Genomic DNA, 21,331 nt, shown 5'->3' with positions numbered 1-21,331 from the left:
AATCTTTAGGGGCCCCGGGGTGGTGCAATTGGTTAGGCGCCCAGCTCTTGATTTCAGCTAGGGTCATGATCTCAGGGGCATGGGATCGAGCCCCATGTCGGGCTCTACACTCAGCGGGGAGTCTGCTTGAGATTCTCTCCCTCTCTCTCTGCCCCTCCTCCACTTGTGCTCTTTCTCTCTAAAATAAATAAATAAATCTTAAAAAAAAAAGAAATCAAATATTTAAGGGCACATGGGTGGCTCAGTCGGTTAAGCATCCGACTCTTGATCTCAGCTCAGGTCTTGATCTCAGGGTTGTGAGTTCAAGCCCTTGCTGGGCTCTATGCTGAGCATGGAGCCTACTTAAGGAAAAAAAAAAAGTAAAATAAAATCTTCTAAAACAGTTTCTCGTAAAACAAAGACAGGTGGCTGTGCACAGAATATCTCAGAAAGGCTACACTAGAAAGTGCTAACAGTGAATGCTCTTGGCAAAAGGGGGGAGTTTAGGGGTGGAGCTTGGGTGTAGGAGAGAGCCTGACTTTTCCTTGTGATACACCTTTTGTACCATGTAAGTTCTGTACTATGAGCACGGGCTACTGATGAAAAATTATTTTTTATAGTCTTGCATGTCAGAAGACTTCATAGGAATGTGGCAGGTGCTTAATAAACATGTAAGCCATTGTACAATTTCAGGAACTAGCATTTATAGAGTGCCTACTGTGTGCCAAGGGCCCTTTGGCAATGCCAGTTTTACAGATCTTAGGAAATGGAAGCTCAGCTAGGAGGGAGGCAAGTGGGGACTCCTCCCAGGTCTGCTGGAAGCCAGGGCTCTGCTCCTCAGCAAGGACCACACAGCCTTGCTCCCTGGAGTGAGCAGTTGGAGGCACCAGATGCTCTGGCAGGATCCAGAGAGATGCCATCTGTGAGGGAAACCTATTCTTAGAGAGCAGAGACAGTCGGGGGCGCAGCCGGCCAGCCCCCCGCAGCAGTGGGGGGATGCTGGGCAGGCAGAGCGCCAAGGCTGTACCTTCAGCTGGGGGGCAGGGGAGGCTAAAAGCAGGGGGGTACTCAGTTCTTAGGACCACACTTCCTCCTACGTCTGGATGCTATATTAGAAATAACAGCAAACATTTACTGAGTGCTTACTTTATACTCGTCATATTGTCTAATCCTCCAGACCACGCTGTGAGGTGAGTGATAATTAGCATGCCTAGCTCATAGATGAAGAAACAGAGGTACAGGACGGTTAAGTCACTTGCCTGAGCAAACAGGGCTGAGCCCAGGCACCCTTGCTCCAAAGTCTATGTCCATAACCTCCACTGACTCTCAGCTTGCTGCACCAGAGGCCAATTTTAGTTTGGGTTTTCCTCAATAGCAGACCCCAAGACAAGGATTTCAGTGCAAGTGGTTTATTTGGGAAGTGATCCCATGTTAAGGATGAAGGAGACAGGGAAGGGTGGGGGAGGAGTTATCAAGCAAGTGACCATTGTGGGTCAGTTCAGTCCTGCTAGGGAACTCCAGGAGCCAGGGTGGAGCATGCGCCTGGGAGTTATCAGATGTGTTACTCCTCCAGACCTGCTGTGGGTGGCAGAGCAGGTGCCAGGGGCAAGCGAGAGCCCTCAGGCAGAAAGACACAGGGGTGGCAGTTGGAAGAGTTGGCTGGTGTGCAGTGAAGCGTGAAGTTAGCGGGGACTGGGTGGAGCAACCCCAGCATCTGCTTGCTGATGGCCACCCCCTTCCTCCTCATAACCTTGGGATCTCATTCAGCCTCCACACAGTGAGTTCAGGGACCTTCCAGATCACCTTCTCCAAGTGTGCAGGTCAACGTCATAGCTGAGAACACTGCTGTTAGAATCAGGCCTAATCCCACCATGATTACCTAACAGCTCTGTGACTTGGCTTCTTCATTTGTAACAAGAGATTATGGTTGGCTGCACATCATTCCCTACTACCTTATTACTCAAGGTGCGGGTCAGACCAGCAGCACCAACAGCACTTCAGGAAGCCTGAGAGCAAGGCAGAACCTCTGGCCCCACCCCAAACTCGCTGAGTCAGAATCTGCATTTTAATAAGATCACCAGTGACGCATGTCTACTAGTAATTTCTAAAAAGGGACTGAAGTATTCCTACTAGACCAAGGGTCTCAAATTCATGGGCCATGGACCACATCTTCCTGGAGGCCTGGTTTGATTTGTCCAGCACAGTGATTTTAAAAATCGGACTGGCACATGAGTCTCCGGGTCCCCAGGTTACCATCACTCCTGAGTGCACAACATTTTCACTTATGCCCCTTGCCAGACCCCTCTGGGCATTTGAATTTGCACCCCATCCTGGAGCCCATCCTAGAACTAGTTAACATTTGCATAGCATAGCTTAGGTTTCTAAATTTAACATAAGGCACTGAACAAAAAAAAAAAAAAATGGGTATTGAACTCAGACAGCTCTGGGTTCAAACCCTGATTTGGCTATCATACTGGTTGTATTATCTTGGGCAAATGACTTCCCCCCTCTGATCCTCAGTGTCCACATCTGCGAAATGAGGATCAAAACACACACCTGCAAGGTCACTGTATGGGTTAAAAATAATACGTGCAAAGCACCTGGGAGGAAGTAGGAGCTCACTAAATGGAAGTAATTAGTAGTAATAGCAGCTCTTGTAGTTATACAAATCCAATGTGGACACTGGGTGTGTATTATGCTTATCCTCATTTTACAAGAAACTGAGGCTCTGAGAGGTTAAGAACCTTCCCCAAGGTTACACAGTGGTGGAGTGGGGACTTAAACCCATGTCCCCTAGCTCTATATCTGCACTATCCACTAGAATTTTCTGCAAGGATAGAAGTGTTCCATATCTGTGTTATCCAATATGGTAGCCACTAGCCACATGTGGCTACTGAGCACTGGAAATATGGCTGGTCCCCACTGAGACACGCTGTAAGGAGACACTACATACCTGATTCTGATGACCTAGTACAAGAACAAAGAATATAAAATATCTCATTAATTTTTATATTCATTTTTACATGTTAAAATGATAATATTTTAGAAATACCAGGTTAAAATCTGTAACTAAGATTAATCTCACCTGCTTCTACCTTTTTTCATGTGGCTACTAAGACAAATTTCAATTACATATACGGATCACATTGTGCTTCTATTGGACAGTGGAATTCTAGAGCTTCTCCACTAGAGCAACACCTGAGCCCAGGAATTTAATTTTTTCTAAAAACGTATTTGCAACCCATTGCCCCCCAGCAAGCAATCCTGTTACATAGAACGGTCAAAGACCATAACCCACCAGAAAGAGACTTCGGGGCCCTCCTCTGAGCTCGGTGACCCCTGACGTCCGGGGCCGGTGGGGGGGTGCCTTTCCCTGGTCTCACAGTAGCCAGCAGCACAGCCGGAATCACGTCCGAGGCCCCGCAGCCCAATTCACCACTCGTTCCGCCATTGGAGAGGACCTAATGGACTTGGAAATCAGTGCTTTTGCTTCGGCAAATGGAACCCTGGGGCAATAAAAGTTGGAGTCTGAGAACCATGATCTTGAGAAGGCAGGATCCTTTGGGGGTGATTCACCGATGGAGACAATCTCGGCTGTGGAAGCCCCCATCAGCACCTTGGGGCCGCGTTACTTCGAGGGGAGGCTCTTGTTGTAGAGGAGGAAGTCTGAGATGTCATGCCAGACATTGCTGTCCTGGTACAGGTAGGTCATGGAGGACTGCAGGGACGGCTGCAGAGTGGGCCGGTGGTACTCAAAAAGCCACAGCACCAGCCCCCACACCAGCCCGGTGAACAGGGGGAATGGGTCCCACCTGGGCTCGGGAATGTAGCCCTTCTCCACGCCCAGGCGGCACAGGGCAAACAGGAGGCGGGAGAGCAGGTACATGTTGATCTGCAGGGAGGGAAATGACAGGGGATTACGGGAGGGCACAGCCGCTGGGAACCTTCGGCCCAATGCCACATCCTGGGCACGACTGCACACAGGATCAGGGTTTTTCTTTTTTCTTTCTTTTTTTTTAAGTTTGTTTATTTTAGGGGCGCCTGGGTGGCTCAGCTGGTTAAGCGTCTGCCTTCGGCTCAGGTCGTGATCCCAGAGCCTTGGGATCAAGTCCCACATTGGGCTCTCTGCTCAGTGGGGAGTCTGCTTCTCTCTCTCCTCCCCGCTTGTTCTCTCTCTCTCAAATAAATAAATAAAATCTTTTTTTAAAAAGTTTATTTATTTTAGTAATCTCTACACCCCATGTGGGGCTTGAACCCACGACCCCAAGTTCAGCAGTCCCATGCTCTTCCAACTGAGCCAGCCAGAAGCGCCCAGATCAGTGTTTTTCAAAAGCTAGTGTGCAAGATGATTTGAAGTGATTTGATGATCCGAATGATATGTAGTAGGTATTTTAAAGATTTTATTTATTTATTTGAGAGAGAGAGAGAAGGGAGGCGGAGAGGCAGAGAGAGAATCTTAAGCAGGCTCCACGCTCAGCACAGAGCGTGACACAGGGCTCAGTCTTAAGACCCTGAGACCATGACCTGAGCTGAAATCAAGAGTCAGATACTTTAACAGACTGAGCCACCCAGGTGCCCCTGTAGTAGGCATTTTAATGTTGCTATTCATTTCATTTCTGTAATTTATCATTCTTGTTCATTAAGATTTTTAGAAAATGAATATATTTACATGGTTCAAAACTGAAAGGTAACCTGACACCAAAAACACAACCCACACAAAAATAAAAAATTGGTAAATTGGATCTCATCAAAATTTAAAATTGTTAGGTTGTGAAAGCCCATACAAAGAGGCTGAAGAGGGCGCCTGGGTGGCTCAGTCGTTAAGCGTCTGCCTTCGGCTCAGGTCATGATCCCAGGGTCTTGGGATCGAGTCCCACATCGGGCTCCCTGCTCGGCGGGAAGCCTGCTTCTCCCTCTGCACTCCCCCTGCTTGTGTTCCTGCTCTCGCTATCTCTCTCTGTCAAATAAATAAATAAAATCTTTAAAAAAAAAAAAAAGACAAAGAGGCTGAAGAGAAAAGCTACAGCTGGGAGAAAATATTTACAAACACATATCTGACAAAAACTCGTACCTGGAATATATTTTAAAAAAAAACTCTCAAAATTCAATGGTAAAAAAAGAAGCAATCCAATCAGAAAATAAGCAAAGATGGGAACAGATGTTTCACTGAACTGGTTCTACAGATGGAGAATAAGCACATGTAAAGATGTTCAACATCATTAGCCTTTAGGGAAATGCAAATTAAAACCAAAATGAGAAGCACTACACACCTATCAAAATGGCTAAAATTAAAAATGTGATAAACCAAATGCTGGCTAGGATGTAGAGAAAATGGATCATTTGTATATTCCTGATGGGAATGTACAATAGTACAGTCACTCTGGAAAACAGACTGGCAGTTTCTCAAAAAATTAAACATGCATGGGGGTGCCTGGCTGGCTCAGTCAGTTAAGCATCCAACTCTTGGTTTCGGCTCAGGTCATGATCTCGGGGTCTTGAGATCGAGCCCTGCATGGGTCTCCGTGCTCAGCGTGGAGTCTGCTTGAGATTCTCTCCCTCTACCTCTCCCTCTGCCCCTCTCCCCACTTGTGCTTTCCTTGAGCTCTTTCTCTCTCAAATGAATAAATAAATAAAATCTTTAAAAAATAAATAAACATGCACGGGGCACCTGGCTGGCTCAGTAGGTGGAGCGTGTGACTCTTGATCTTGGGATTCTGAGTTTGAGCCTCACATTGGCTATAGAGATTACTTTAAAATAAAAATCTTTAAAAAAATTAAACATGCAGGGCGCCTGGGGCGCCTGGGTGGCTCAGTTGTTAAGCGTCTGCCTTCGGCTCAGGTCATGATCCCAGGGTCCTGGGATCGAGTCCCCACATCAGGCTCCCTGCTCGGCGGGAAGCCTGCTTCTCCCTCTCCCACTCCCCCTGCTTGTGTTCCTGCTCTCGCTATCTCTCTCTCTGTCAAATAAATAAATAAAATCTTTAAAAAAAAAAACATGCAGGGCGCCTGGGTGGCTCAGTCGGTTAAGCGACTGCCTTCGGCTCAGGTCATGATCTCAGGGTCCTGGGATCGAGCCCCGCATTGGGCTCCCTGCTCAGCGGGAAGCCTGCTTCTCCCTTTCCCACTCCCCCTGCTTGTGTTCCCTCTCTCGCTCTCTCTGTCAAATAAATAAATAAAATCTTAAAAAAAAAAAAAAATTAAACATGCATGTATCATATGACCCAGCAATTGGACTCTTGGGCATTTATTCCAGAGTAATGAAAACCTATGGTCACCCAAAAACTTGTACAAGAACATTCTTAGCTGTATTTCTAATAGCCAAGAGCTGGAAATAACCCAGATGTCCTTCAATGGATGAATGTTTAAACAAAGTGTGGGGCGTCCATGCCCTGGAATGAACTATTGATACACACACAACTTGGATGAATCTCCAGGGAATTATGCTGCGTGCAAAAAGCCAATCCCCAAAATAGGAGGGGGAGATGAACCATGAGAGACGATGGACTCTGAAAAACAAACTGAGGTTTCTAGAGGGGAGGGGGGTGGGAGGATGGGTTAGCCTGATGATGGGTATTAAAGAGGGCACGTTCTGCAGGGAGCACTGGGTATTATGCAAAAACAATGAATCATGGAACACTACATCAAAAACTAATGATGTAATGTATGGTGATTAACATAATAAAAAAAAGCCAATCCCAAAGGTTACATACTGCAATGACTCTAACTTATATAACGTTTTGAAATGACAAAATTTTAGAAATGGAGGTCAGAGTAGTTGTTGCCAGGGGTCAGGGAAAGGAAGGGAGGGGGAAGGAGATGGTGTGACCATGGTTCCTTGGAAGTTCATAGACCAGTGACATTTCTAACAAAAAAAGCAAAGCTAGGGAAACTTTCTCAAAATTCAAAATGCTCATATCTATAGATTCCACAGTTCCGTGGTAAGGAAATTTCAGATGGATTAACACGTGTAAGAAGATGTCCAAACAAAGATGTGGACTAGTGCGTGTGTCCTGGCAAAAGGCTAGAGACCCTCTAAGTGTCCATGCAGAGGAGACTGGGGAAATCAAGGCTGGTCCATCCACCCAATGGAGAGTTCTGCTGATGTTAAAAAGAATGATGGACTGACAAGAAAGGTCTCCCAAATACATCATTCTGTGAAGAAAAAGTGTGGTGTGATCTCATTGGTGGAAAACTCCCAGTATGTACAGATACAAGCACAGACAATTTATGAAGGGCCACACAAGATATAGTTAAAGGGGGGCACCTGGGTGGCTCAGTCGGTTAAGCGTCTGCCTTCAGCTCAGGTCATGATCCCAGGGTTCAGGGATCAAGCCCCACATAGGGCTCCTTGCTCAGCAGGAGTCTGCTTCTCCCTCTCCTTCTGCACCTCCGCTCATGCTCTCTCTCTCAAATAAATAAATTAAGTCTTTAAAAAAAAAAAAAAAGACACAGGTAAAGTGTTCCTGGACAGTGCCTTGACAACTGGAGGGGGATGGGAGCTTTCTTTTCAATTTATTTTCTAATTTTATTGTAATGCACCCCAAGCACCTAGAAGTGTGCCAGACACACAGGGGGTGCTTAGTCTGTTTTTTTTTAAAGATTTTATTTATTATTTGACAGAGAGAGAGCGACAGCAAGAGAGGGAACACAAGCAGGGGGAGTGGGAGAGGGAAAAGCAGGCTTCCCACTAAGCAGGGAGCCCGATGTGGGGCTCGATCCCAGGATTCTGGGATCATGGCCTGAGCCGAAGGCAGACGCTTAACGACTGAGCCACCCAGGCGCCCCTAGTCTGCATTTTTTTAAATGTGAAAATTAAACATGATTTTTATAATTTGAAAGTATTTAATAAATTTGAGGGAGGCAAAGGGAGGGGCTGCTGACTTTTCATGTCGCCCAAGAAGGACTTTAAAACAACAACTAGCATTTCATCTCACAAAAAAATGGGATTTTAACCCAGAAAAAGGGCAAGATACAGAATAAGAGATCATTCTTTGTAATAAGTTTTGTTTTATGGAAATGTTACTCCAGAGTCATTTCCTCTTTTTTTTTTAGTAAGCTTTATGCCCAACATGGGGCTCAAATTCATGACTCTGAGATCAAGAGTTGTATGTTCTACTGACCGAGCCAGCCAGGTGCTCCCAGAGTCATTTTTTTTTCTCACTTCACTGCACAGTGGGGTTTTTTAAAAATCTTTTTTTTTAAGATTTTATTTTTATTTATTCATTTATTTTTTAAAAATTTTATTTATGGGGCACTGGGTGGCTCAGTTCGTTGAGCGTCTGCCTTCGGCTCGGGTCATGGTCCCGGGGTCCTGGGATCGAGCCCCGTATAGGGCTCCCTGCTCGGTGGGGGGCCTGCTTCTCCCTCTCCCACTCCCCCTGCTTGTGTTCCCTCTCTCGCTGTGTCTCTCTCTGTCAAAGAAATAAATAGAATCTTAAAAAAAAAAAAATTATTTATTTATTTGACAGAGAGAGAGAGACAGCGAGAGAGGGAACACAAGCAGGGGGACTGGGAGAGGCAGAAGCAGGCTTCCCACCGAGCAGGGAGCCCGATGCGGGGCTCGATCCCAGGACCCCGGGATCATGACCCGAGCCAAAGGCAGACGCTTAACGACTGAGCCACCCAGGTGCCCCTAATCTTTTTTAATCGTACTCGTTTCAGCAGCACATAGACTAAAACTAGAACGATAGAGAGATTAGCATGGCCCCTGTACAAGGATGACGCACAAATTCATGAAGCGTTCCCTATTAAAAAAAAAAAAAAACAACAAAAAACTTTGCTCCAGAGAACACCACACATGGACTTGGGGAACCATGGAGTTTCAGCAAGCTGCTTGGTTTACAGATGGGGAAATGGAGAGAAAGTGACCTTTCCAAGGTCACACAGGGACCGGTGGATCACAGACGCTCGGACATGGAAGGGAGCAAAGAGGTCATCTTCTTTGACCTCCACCCCTAATTCTATACCTGGACCATGTCCCTCCCCGTCCCGGCCTCTGATCCCTGAGCCTATCCTGGGGAAAGGTCTTTACCTGGCTGTTGATGTTATTGTTCTCTCCAAACACCAGCAAGCCCCCGATGAAGGCAGCCAGGAACGAGTGCACCTGGTAGGTCTTGCCCTGCACGTGGGCCTGCAGGGCGCAGAGCCCCTTATAGGTGAACACAAAGTAGGCCAGGTTCCGGGAGTGGGTGTACGTGGCTTGCAGGATGGCCCACAGCTTCTCCTGGAGGCTGAACAAACACAGGGAACCCCCATGAGTGGCGGCCCAACGGCTCCCAGGGCATTCACCCACTGGGCATACAAACCTGAGCCAGCCCCAGGCCTCTAGCTTCCATGTCCTTGGGGCTGCTCCCCCACTGGATTCAGGCCTTGACTCCATGTCACTTCCTCAGAGAGGCCTTGCCTGACTATCCTGTCCCCTTTTCCCTCACAGCTCTTCCACCAGCTGACATTAATAGGCTTAATCTCTTCCCACTCCCACCCCACCCCAGTGGAAGCTACCAGAGGGTGGTGTCTACACCTGGCTTGTTGATCCCCAGGGCCCAGAACAGGGCCTGGCACATAGTAGGTGCTCAGTAAATGACTTTTTGGCATAAGCATGTGAGGACATGAACGAGGGAGTAAGGGAGAGCCTACTATGTACTGGAATTGGGGATAGGATTCTGAGGAAAAAATGCCTGCTGCCTTCATAAGGTATATGATCTAATGGAAGAGAGAAACATAAATAATCACAAAGCAAGGGTCAAACTTTGACCTTGACCAGAGATGATCCTAGGATCCGAAGGATGAGGAGTCAATGAGGTGGAGAGGGGAGAGGGGTTGCATCCCAGGCAGAGGGATCAGCACGTGCAAAGGTCTGGAGGAGGGACAGAGAGTGGAGAGTAAAGGAACAGCAAGAAACCATCAAGGCCTGAGCAGAGAATGTGAGGGGAAAGAATGTGAGGAGAGGTGAGGACATGCAGTTTTGTCTTTATCCTGAGAAAAGTGCACATTTAAGTTGGGCAAGGATTCTATTTATCTTTTAAAATTAAGTCACTAGGGGGCAGTGAGAGAACACAGGGAGAAGAGCAGCAAGTACTCCGGGAAGTCAATTCAAGGATCCTACAACCAAGTGCTCTCAAGGCTAGATGAGGGCCTTGAAAGTGAGTCTACTGGAACCTGTGGAAATCTGCCAGGTGAGTGGGGACAGCCAGGAGTCAGCTGGTTCTCGCCTGAGAGGAACATGAGCCCGGTGTTGCCGGTTTTTTGTTGTTGTTTTTTTTTAAGTACACACTCTGCCCAACATGGGGCTCAAACTCATGACCCCAAGATCAAGAGTCACATGCTCTACTGACTGAGCCAGTCAGCTGCCTCTGGTGTTGCCAGTTCTAATGCAAGAAAGCTGGATTTCCCAGTTAAGTGTTGGTGCTAATCTTGCCTTCACAAATGCTTCTAGGGGCGCCGGGGTGGCTCAGTCAGTTCAGCATCTGCCTTCAACTCAGGTCATGATCCCGGGGTCCTGGGATCGAGTCCTCCGTCGGGCTCCCTGCTCAGCAAGGAGCCTGTTTCTCCCTCTGCCCCTCCCCCTGCTTGTGCTCACACACTCTCTCTCTCAAATAAACAAAATCTTTAAAAAAAAAAAAGCAATCCTAAATAAAAATACAAAAAGAGAAACTCTTGCGAGCTGGATTTGGCCAGTAGGCTGTCCATGTGTGCTTCTTACAAGCGCCAGGTGAGGCTACCTACGTTAAAAACCAGGCCACAGAGTGGTTTCTGAGAAGTGCCATGAGGGGAAAGCTATGGGGGATGGAGGGAGACCAAGCAGTCTGAGTGAGCGAAGGAGGTCACGGACAGTTTTCCCAAGGAAGTGATCCTCACATGACCGGTATGGGCTGCCAGGAAGGAAATAAAGGTGGGGTGAAGGGGCGCCTGGGTGGCTCAGTCGTTAAGCGTCTGCCTTCGGCTCAGGTCATGATCCCAGGGTCCTGGGATCGAGTCCCACATCGGGCTCCCTGCTCGGCAGGAAGCCTGCTTCCCCCTCTCCCACTCCCCCTGCTTGTGTTCCTGCTCTCGCTATCTCTCTCTCTGTCAAATAAATAAATAAAATCTTTAAAAAAAATAAAGGTGGGGTGAAGAGAAAAGGGTGCGCCTGGCAGGGGTCACCGCATGAGCAAATGTGCGGCGCTGGAACGACATGAGGCGTGGCAGGGAGTCCTGTGCGCCCGGGCACTCCCGGGGGGACGTAAGGGAGGAGTGTGGGGACGCAGCTGAGCCCAGGCAGCAGAGGGCCTTTGGGGTTTTGTGTTTAATTTATTTTAATCCCAGTATAGTGAACATATGCTGTTATATTAGTTTCAGGTGTACATGACAGCGACTCAACAGCTCCATACATCACCCAGGGCTCGACACGACTAGTTGCAGAGGGCCTTTTACGGAAGGAAGCTGGGCTTCTTTGGAGGACAGTGGCAGCCCGGGGAGTTTTTGAGCAGGAATAACAGGATCAGAGTCGTACTTGAGGAGATGGCGGTGGCAGGGGGGCCGGCTAGACCTAGCTAGGAAGCTAGTGCAAGCGTCCTGGCACTGAGGGCTGACCATACTCTCCCCCAGTCTGAAGGGTGTGCAGAGGGGATGGGTACCTGCCACTCCGGAAGAGAAAGGTCATGACGAGCGCGTGAGGGGCCCGGATTTTGGCTCCATAGCTGTAGAAATGAAAGGAAACAGTTATTACGGCATCACTGCCTCACAGTTTCTTTCTGGGCTCTCTGACGCCTTTTCCCACCCTCCTCCAGCCCTAATCTGAACATCACCCTGGAAGGGAAGATAATGCTGGCTTCCAAGTTAGATCCGGGTTCAAACCCCAGCTCTGACACCTTCGTGGGAGTGGGGCCTCAGGCTTGCTACTTCACTTCTCTGAGCCTCGGTTTGCCTAACAGCAAAAGGGGACGTCAGGCTAGAGGGCTGGTTATAATTTCAATGAAAGGGGACAATGTGTATCAAAGGCCTCCACCGACCCCACCCAACCCCACCGGTGTGGAGTTGCTCCCTCGGTTCTACCTTGACCTTTCCATTGCAGTCAGACCCATCTTTTTTAACACTTAAATCATATCACATCCCCTCTTAAAAGCAGCCAATACCTGTCCAATACTCAGAATAAAATCCAGGTTCCTCCCACAGCCTTGAAAGTGCTGCAGGATTTGGCCCCTGCTTACTTCTCCTACCTCCAGCGCCCTTTTCTCCTGCTCCAGCCCCATGGCCTTCCCCTGGTTCCTCTGACCCACCAGCTTCTCCCCTGCCTCTGGGCAGGCTGTTCCCTCAGCCTGGACTGTTCTTCCTTGCTCCTCACGTGGCAGCCGACTCCTCAGCCTTCCAGTCTCAGTGGGCACCTCTGTGGAGGCTTCTTACCCACCAGACGAGGTTAGGGCAATATCTTCATTGCCAAGGAGCTCCAACCTTCTCTGCAGTGGTTTACAGTCCTGGGTTAATGACTCGATTACTCGCAATTACTTATTCTATTCTAATTATCTCTTTCCTCCACTAGACCGTGGGCCTTGTGAGGGAGGGACTGTGTTTGATTTGTCTTCTGCAGAGTCCCCAGCACCTTGCATGGTACTTGGCATATAGTAATGTGCTCCATACATGATTGCTGACTGATTCTAGAACAGCCCTTAATTATTTGTGAGGGAAGGTAATTTCTGGAAGGTTCTACCTTTAGTTTGGACTATCTTAAAGTTAACAAATTCCCTAAAACAGTTGCTGAGTAACATCGTACCTCCTTCTACCTATTCAAAATGTACCTCTTTCCAACTATGATACACAGGAGGACCTCAGCTTTGTAAAAATGGATTAAAAAAAAAAGACTGGAAGGAAATATGCCACAATGTTATTAGCAACGTTCCCTGAGCCAGAGGAATATGGGAATTTACTTTTGTCTTTTTTTAACTTTTCCATATTTCCAAAATGATCTGTAACGGTTAAGCATTGCTTTTATTTATTTATTTATTTTTTTAAGATTTTATTTATTTATTTGACAGAGAGAGACACAGCGAGAGAGGGAACACAAGCAGGGGGAGTGGGAGAGGGAGAAGCAGGCTCCCCGCAGAGCAGGGAGCCTGATGTGGGACTTGATCCCAGGACTCTGGGATCATGACCTGAGCTGAAGGCAGTCGCCTAACCGACTGAGCCACCCAGGCTCCCAAGCATTGCTTTTAAAATTAAAATAATTGAGGAGTGTTTAGGTGGCTCAGTCAGCTGAATGTCCAACTTTTGATTTCGGCTCAGGTCATGATCTCAGGGTGGTGAGATTGAGCCCCGCACTCAGGACACTCAGAGGGGAGTCTGCTTGAGATTCTCTCTGTCCCTCTCCCTCTGCCCCCCCCACCCAGTGCTCTCCCTCTCTCTCTAAAATAAATAAATCTTTTTAAAAAATTAAAATAATTGAAATAAACATTTTTTTTTAAGTAGGCTCCATGCCCAAGGTGGGACTTCAACTCATAACCCTGAGATCAGCCCCATATGCTACCAACTGAGCCAGCCAGGTGTCCCGAAATAGACATTTTAAATGTTACACAAATGCCTCTTTTTAAAGACTCAAACCTCTTCCCCTGACTCTCCTTTTATTTCCTCATTTGAACAACTGGGAAATATGTGAACATGTACACATTCACCTTCATTGTTTTTTGTTTGTTTTTTAAAGATTTTTATCTTTAAATAATCACACCCAATGTGGAGCTCGAACTCAGAACCCCAACATCAAGTTGCATGCTCCACGGACTGAGCCAGCCAGGTGCCCCCATTGCTTTAACTATACTCAAGTGGGTAGTAGAAAGGAAATCCTGTAATATTTGGTGCCAAAGCCCTGCCATGTTTTGCTGTGTGAGCTTGGATAAATCACTTAACCTCTCTGAGCCTCCCTTCTCCCATCAGCAAAAAGTATTCTCTATTTCAGAGTTGCTTCTGGCAATTAAGGATATAGCACATGTAAATGTTCTAGTTCAACCAACATTAGCGTCTCTTCCTTTCTTGTTCTTTATTGGACTCCCTCTTGGCCCACCAAGTTCTCCAGCTCCAGGTCCTGATCTTGCCAAGCTACAAGGTCTAAAAATCCTCGATGGCCTCCTTGACACAATGACCAGGAGCTACGTATTGTTGTCATACAAGTATCTGTGACTGTTCATCACAGGCTTGTTAGAAACAGCAAAAGACTGGAAGCAAACCCATGTCCATCCACAGGGGGCTTTTGGATGAATAAATAATGGACCACTGAGTGGAATGCTCCACAGATGTAAAAGACTGAGGCAGCTCTATGTGCACTGCAGGATTTAGTAGAGCGAGATGTGTAAAATGTAAAATTGTGTAAAATGAGGTAATTCTTCCATAAATCTAAAATTATTTCAAAATAAAACTTGTCTTAAAGGTGTGGGAAAGAGGGCGCCTGGGTGGCTCAGTTGTTAAGCGTCTGCCTTCGGTTCAGGTCATGATCCCGGGGTCCTGGGATCGAGCCCTGCATCGGGCTCCCTGCTTGGCAGGAAGCCTGCTTCTCCCTCTCCCCCTCCCCCTGCTTGTGTTCCCTCTCTCGCTGTGTCTCTCTCTGTCAAATAAATAAATAAAATCTTAAAAAAAAAAAAAAAAGGTGTGGGGAAGAATATACGTATCTGCTTGTATATGCAGACAGTATTTCTGGAGGGAGACATAAGAGACTGGGCACAGGCAACACCTCCAGGGAGGGGGACTCGGTGACAGAAGAATGGAGTGGGCAGGACTTCATCGCATCTAACTTTTAATTTTTTTTAAGTAGGCTTCATGCCCATTGTGGGGCTTGAACTCAGAACCCCGAGATCAAGAGTCACATGCTCCACCGACTGAGCCAGCCACATGTCCCATAGCATCTAACTTTTTATGCCTTTTCTGAATGTTACCTAATTTTTTAAAAAAGATTTTATTTATTTATTTGAGAGAGAGAGACAGAACATGAGCTGGGGGAGTGGCAGATGGAGAGAGGGAGGCAGACTTCCCTGCTGAGCACGGAGCTCGACGCGGGGTTGGATCCCAGGACACTGGGATCACCACCTGAGGCAAAGGCAGACGCTCAACCAACTGAGCCACGCAGGCGCCCCTGAATGTTACCTAAAATTTTTTTTTTAAGATTTTATTTATTTTTTTAAGATTTTATTTATTTATTTGACAGAGAGAGACACAGTGAGAGAGGGAACACAAGCAGGGGGAGTGGCAGAGGGAGAAGCAGGCTTCCCGCCGAGCAGGTAGCCCGACGCGGGGCTCGATCCCAGGACCCCGGGATCATGACCTGAGCCGAAGGCAGACGCTTAACGACTGAGCCACCCAGGCGCCCCTAAGATTTTATTTTTAAGTAATCTCTACACCCAACATGGGTGAGCCAGCCTGGAGATCAAGAGTCGCATGCTCTACGGATTGAGCCAGCCAGGCACCCCTAATGTTACCTTATTTTTAAAATACAAATTAGGGGCACCTCTCATTTTCACTCCTGCTTTGTCCTAAGAATACGTTGGCAAAGGGCCACTGATGTTATCCCACCTTAGTCACAGTAAGGCGGGGCTGATAAAATCTTCAGGCCCAGTAGGAACCAATGCTACCTGATTCTGGGTTTGCATGGAAGCCAAGAGCCTGGCACTGGGGTCAGGGATACCTGGGTTTGAATCCTGGCTCCAACACTGGCCAAGTGATGTGACCATGAGTAATGAGTGTACCTCTCTGAGCCAGTCTTCTACTTGGAAAATGGGGACAATCACAATTCCTACCTTGCACACTTACTCATTTGTTCAATAAATATTTGAGAGCCTACTGTGTATCATGTAGTAGGAATACACCAAGGAACAAAGTAGATAAAAATTTCTGTCCCCATGAAGCTCACTTTCTAGTGAGAAAGACAAAGCATAAAAACAGGATACATAGGGGAACTTAGTGTCAGATGGTGACAAGTACTACGGAGAAAAATTAAGTATGGGAGGAGGTGAGGAGTTCAGGGATGACCTTATTGAGGAGGTGACACTTAAGCAGAAGCCTGAAAAGGTGAGGGAGCGATCTAGGCAGATGTCCATATGAAAATAACAATAACACCAGCCAACACTTATATATATACTACGCACTGTGCTAAGCATTTCACATATATTGATTCAATCCTCTGACAGTATTTTTTTTTTAAGATTTTACTTATTTATTTGATAGAGAGAGAAAGCGCACAAGCAGGGGGAGCAGCAGGCAGAGGGAGAGGGAGAAGCAGGCTCCCCGCTGAGCAGGGAGCCCGATGCGGGACTGGATCCCAGGACCCCGGGATCATGACCTGAGCCGAAGGCAGCTGCTTAACCGACTGAGCCACCCAAGTGCCCCAGTATGATGTAATATTATTATCATCCCCATTTTATAGAAATTGAGGGTTAGAGAGGCTAATTGACTTGTTCATGATCACACAGGTAGGGCTGCCTGGGTGGCTCAGTCAGTTAAGCATCTGCCTTCGGCTCACGTCATGATCCCAGGGTCCCAGGATCGAGTCCCGCACAGGGCTCCCCTGCTCAGCAGGGAGCCTGCGGCTCCCTCTGCCTCCTGCCTCTCCCCCTGCTCGTGCGTTTTCTTTCACTCTGTGAAATACATAAATAAAATATTTTAAAAAAAGATCACACAGGTAGGTGGCACCAAGATTTGAGCAGAGGCAGTCCAGAGGTACTCTCACCACCATGCCATGCTGCCACTAGCATGTCAACTCCAAGAGGACAGGTCTTTGTTCAGTTTGTTCTCTGCTGCATCCCCAGTTCTGGCACAGTAGGTGCTCAACAAAAGATAGCTGTTATGCATGAGTTTTAAAGGAGGGGGAGTTCCCCTGCAGTTACCAGCCAGGTGAAATGACCCCAAGACCTCCTTTCCAGCAGATCTGATGGCCAGGGTGGAATCAATTTGCCCAGCAAATATCTGCACCTTCTTTTACAGTCGTTGTCACTCCTCAGGCTTATGCCCCAGGAGTCCCTTGGGCCGGATGGGGACTTAAAGCTAGAGTCATACAGACGGGGAGTGAGATGTGGGATGTGAGCCCACAGGCAGCTTAATGGCGGGAGCATGCACACAACGCGCCGCTGGCCTGCTAGATGCCAGCGGCCGCTTCTCATTGTGCAGATGGGGCCGTTGAAGCCAGACAGACCCAAGGTCACAAAGCAGGGGGGATGGGGTGGGGGTCGGCCCAATCGAGGGGATACAGGGGCTGGAGTGGGAGGTGGTCAAGGCAAGTGCCCCAGGTTGCAAAGCACGGAGGACCCAGAAACAGCTTAATGGGAGCCGCAGCTCAGAAGGCGCAAGGAACCCAAAATCCCCAGCGCCCACTGTGCAGATGGTGGACACCGAGGCCTAGAAACACACTAGGGCTGCTCAAGGGCACACAGGGGGACAACGCGCCCAGAATCCGCTCCTCAGACCTCAGCCGCACCCATCCCTCAGCCCATGCCCAGCCCGACGCCCCACTCACACTGCCCCGTTCCGGAAGCCCTTAAGCATGGCCAAAGCAGCGTGGTAGCGGCGCTTGCGCAACAGTTCGTTGACCGCATGGAGCAGGGCTAGTAGCTTCGGCGGGACGGCCATAGTGCGAGAGGCGCGCGGGGTGGGGAGCGAGAAACAGCACCAGCACTGACATCCCCGGTTCCGGCGGCGCCGCTGGCCGCGCTGGACCGAGCAGCGCGTCTTTGCGCTCATAGGCTGCATCTGCTGTCACTCTCACGGGAAGAGCCGATCAAAGGGCTTACTCGTCTCACACGGGGAACGAGATGCACGCACTCTCCCAAATAGCGGCCTGATTGGAAGAGTGGGAGAGTTTGTAACCAATCACAACGGGCTCCGCCCGACCAGCTCTAAGGAAGGTCAGAATCACACACGTGGATTTGTGCAACCAGGTAGCCTGTTTCCTTCGTGCTTGGCAGGAGTTATGTCACCTGAGAGCTTGAAAGGACGTTTCTTGAAAGAGGAGCCGCCCTCCCTAGAATCGGGAGGGTGACGCTGGGAGGAGCCAGGCCTCACAAGTCTTTACACAAGACTGTTCTGATTGGGTAACAGTGCTCCTAGCAAACTTATTAGGGCATAAATTATATGAGATCTCAAGGGCTTCCGTTTATTCTTCAAATCCAAACTCCTAACCACAGTCCACAAGAAAGACTATAATCTGGCCCCTGCTTCTTTCTCTAACCCCATATCCTGTCACTTGGCCCCTCGCTCACTCCTCTCCAGCCAAACTGGCCTCCTTGCCGTTCCTTGAGCATGCCAAGAAGGCTCCTGTCTCAGCGCCTTTGCACCTAATATTTTCCTGACTGGTATGCATTACCCCCATGGTGGGCTCCTTTTCAATCTTCAGGTTTCAGATCAAATGCCACCTCTTCGGAGAGGGCTTCCTAGATGTCCCATCTAAAGTAGCACTGCCCTCTCTTTTATTTCCTCCATATAACTTTTCACTCTTTGAAATTATTTGTTTGCTACATTTCCATTGTCCATTGCCCCTACCAGGCTGTAAATTCCATGACCGCAGAAACCTTGTCTGTCTTGTTTTCTGCTGTAACCCCAGCACTTAGCACATGGTGGGTGTCCAACATATGCTTGTTGAAGCAATACAGTTTGGGGTTGACATCTCCCAGAGTACTGGTGGGTGGAATTTATGTGTGTCACTATGTGGAGTTGTCATTGGATAACAGCTACACGTTGAGTGGTGGCTGTGGCTTGTGAGGGTATCCCCTAGGACTTGGGCCATGTGGTATTTATCTGGGATATTATTGCCTGGGTCAGTGTCAGAAGACGGTGTCAGAGGTCAGTGAAGGAGGAATTATACTTGGCCTATTTTAGCACCGAAACTGGATTTTCTTTCTTCCTACCTTCCTTTTCAGTAATAGTGGACTGGTTTATTCAGGTAATCCTTCCTCTGAAAATAGTGGCAATGTTACACAAAATATAAAAATTTTCCCCTGAGGGACACCTGGGTGGCTCAGTCGTTAAGCGTCTGCCTTCGGCTCAGGTCATGATCCCAGGGTCCTGGGATGGAGCCCCGCGTTGGGCTCCCTGCTCGGCGGGAAGCCTGCTTCTCCCTCTCCCACTCCCCCTGCTTGTGTTCCCTCTCTCGCTGTGTCTCTCTCTGTCAAATAAATAAATAAAATCTTTAAAAAAAAAAAAATTTTCCCCTGAAAAACACTGAAAGGTTTGTAAGTGATTGTCTTCTCCTTGTGTCTTCACATGGTCTGTAACACTGCCTGTGTGTACATGGTCTGCACATACCTTTGTCCAAATTTCCTCTTTTTATAAGGACACCAGTCATACTGGATTAGGACCCACTTATATAACCTCGTTTAATCTTAAATACTTCTTTTAAAGGCCCAATATCCCAATACAGTCACATTCTGAGGTACTAGGGGTTAGAATGTCAATATATGAATTCTGGGGGAAAACAATTCAGCCCATAGCAACCACCATGTTTTGCTGTCTCCTACCAATGCCAATGAACAAGATGTCAGGGCCCAGCATTGCTATGTGTGTCCTTACTTCCTTTCCCTTGCAACTGGGACTCTGGTTTAAGCTGCTCATGATTTCTCCCCTCCCCATGGAGAAGTAAACTTTTCTGGGGTGGCGGAGCACTCATTGTGGAGGGGGACACTGGAAGTTTCCCAAACTTTCCTTCTTCCCTACATGGCTCCATGCCTAGAATTACCATATTACTTATACCAGGAGTCTCTAAGCTGTGATTTGATTCAGTTCAGTGCCAACCAGCTGGCCTTAAGGAAATAGGACTGACAGATTTGGGTGGAAGAAGAGATGGAGGCGAGGAGCAGAAAGTTCAGAGCAGGAGTCAGCCTGAATGGGGAGCCTGCTGGAAATGGATTCTACATCCCTGAAAGCTCATTCAGTTATTATATCAGCCAGGTGGTCAATTAACAAGCATTTCCCAGGTTACTCTGTGTCTAGCTCTGAGTTCCAACCAGAATGGATGCACTACCTCCCCTGCTCAGAGAGCTCCTATTGAGGGGTTGGAGGAAAGGGGAATTTCCAAGAAAAGTATCACATGACAGCAGTAGTACCAGGTACTGTGAGAAACGGGAACAGCAAGGGAGGGAGGGATCCCATCCAGGCAGATCATGGAAAGCTTTTTAGAGGAGGCACAAAGGCAAGCTTGTGTTGTTCCAATGAGGGTGGAAAAACAGCATTTGGTAAGAGAGAACACAATTTGCAAAGTCCTGAAGAAGAGAAAAAATCAACTATGTGCACATACACCTGGATATATGGAAATATATGGAAAACTGTCAAGACTTGTATTAGTGGAAACTTTTACTGTCCAGTGCCTCCCATCACCCTCAGAACTAAACTTCAACCCTCACACTGGCCTTGTCTGTCTCTCCATCCTCATCCTCATACCTCACTTATTATCCTCAGTTGTTCCTTTACATTCTTTGGCCTTCTTTCATTTAGACCTCAGGGTCTTTGCACTTGCCCAAGATGATATAGCTAATAAGCTCTGCATGTTTCCTTTTCTCCATGTGACTTCATATCATTTCTCAAGTCCACCTCCTCAGAGAGGCCTTCCCTGACCACCCTGTCTAAAGTAGCTTCCTTTCCTGCAGAGGAAAGAAAATATATTATCACAGAATATTTCTCTCTTTTTTTTTTCTTGTTTATAGTCCATATTGCCTGCAGGACTAAGACTCCATGAAAGCAAGGATTTTTGTCTTTATGTTCATGGCTGTGTCCCCAGCATCTAGAACAATGTCTAACACAATATGTATATAATAAATATTTTATTTTTTTAAGATTTTATTTATTTGGGGGAGAGAGAGAGAGAGAATGAGTGGAGAGAGGGACAGAGGGAGAGGGAGAAGCAGGCTCCCTGCTGAGCTGGGAGCCTGATGTGAGGCTTGATCTCAGGACCTTGGGATCATGACCTGAGCCAAAGGCAGAGGCTTAATCAACTGAGCCACCCAGCCACCCCTGTAATAAATATTTTAAATTACAGTTAACCCTTGAACAACATGGGTTTGAACTGTGCAGGTGAATTTTTTATAGTACAGTGCTATAAATGTATTTTCTCTTCTTTTTTTAAAGATTTACTTTATTTATTTGAGAGAGAGAGCGAGAACCAAGCGGGGAGAAGGGTAGAGGGGGAGGGAGAGAGATAACCCCAAGCAGACTCCCCGCTGAGTACCAAGCCTGATTCAGGGCTCAATCTCACAACCCTGAGACAGTGACCTAACTGAAACCAAGAGTCAGAAGCTTAACCTACTGAGCCACCCAGGTGCCCCCTCCGTTTTCTAAAGATTTTATTTTTAAGTAATCTCTACACCCCATGTGGTGCTCAAACTCACAACCCCGAGATCAAGAGTCACATGCTCTA

The 21,331-nt window shown here is 47.6% G+C and overlaps 1 protein-coding gene and 1 non-coding gene across 2 annotated transcripts; one reads left to right on the top strand and one right to left on the bottom strand.

Moving 5' to 3' along the window:
- Positions 1-1,372: 1,372 nt before the first annotated feature.
- PXMP4 (peroxisomal membrane protein 4) lies at positions 1,373-17,626 on the bottom strand. Its single transcript, XM_032419711.1, has 4 exons — positions 17,444-17,626; positions 11,595-11,657; positions 9,011-9,209; positions 1,373-3,871 (listed from the first exon to the last, which is right to left on the bottom strand). Exons 1-4 carry the CDS (start codon positions 17,554-17,556, stop codon positions 3,608-3,610), a joined length of 639 nt encoding a protein of 212 aa, XP_032275602.1. The 5' UTR covers positions 17,557-17,626; the 3' UTR covers positions 1,373-3,607.
- Positions 8,628-8,731, top strand: LOC116642104. Its single transcript, XR_004301293.1, has one exon. It is a non-coding gene; the product is annotated as a U6 spliceosomal RNA (small nuclear RNA).
- Positions 17,627-21,331: the final 3,705 nt, after the last annotated feature.

This window comes from Phoca vitulina, unplaced genomic scaffold (assembly GCF_004348235.1).
Source record: "Phoca vitulina isolate PV1807 unplaced genomic scaffold, GSC_HSeal_1.0 scaffold22, whole genome shotgun sequence".
Lineage (NCBI taxonomy): Eukaryota > Metazoa > Chordata > Mammalia > Carnivora > Phocidae > Phoca > Phoca vitulina.
The sequence above is the reverse complement of the archived record's forward strand: the minus strand, read 5'-3'. Positions and strand labels throughout refer to the sequence as shown.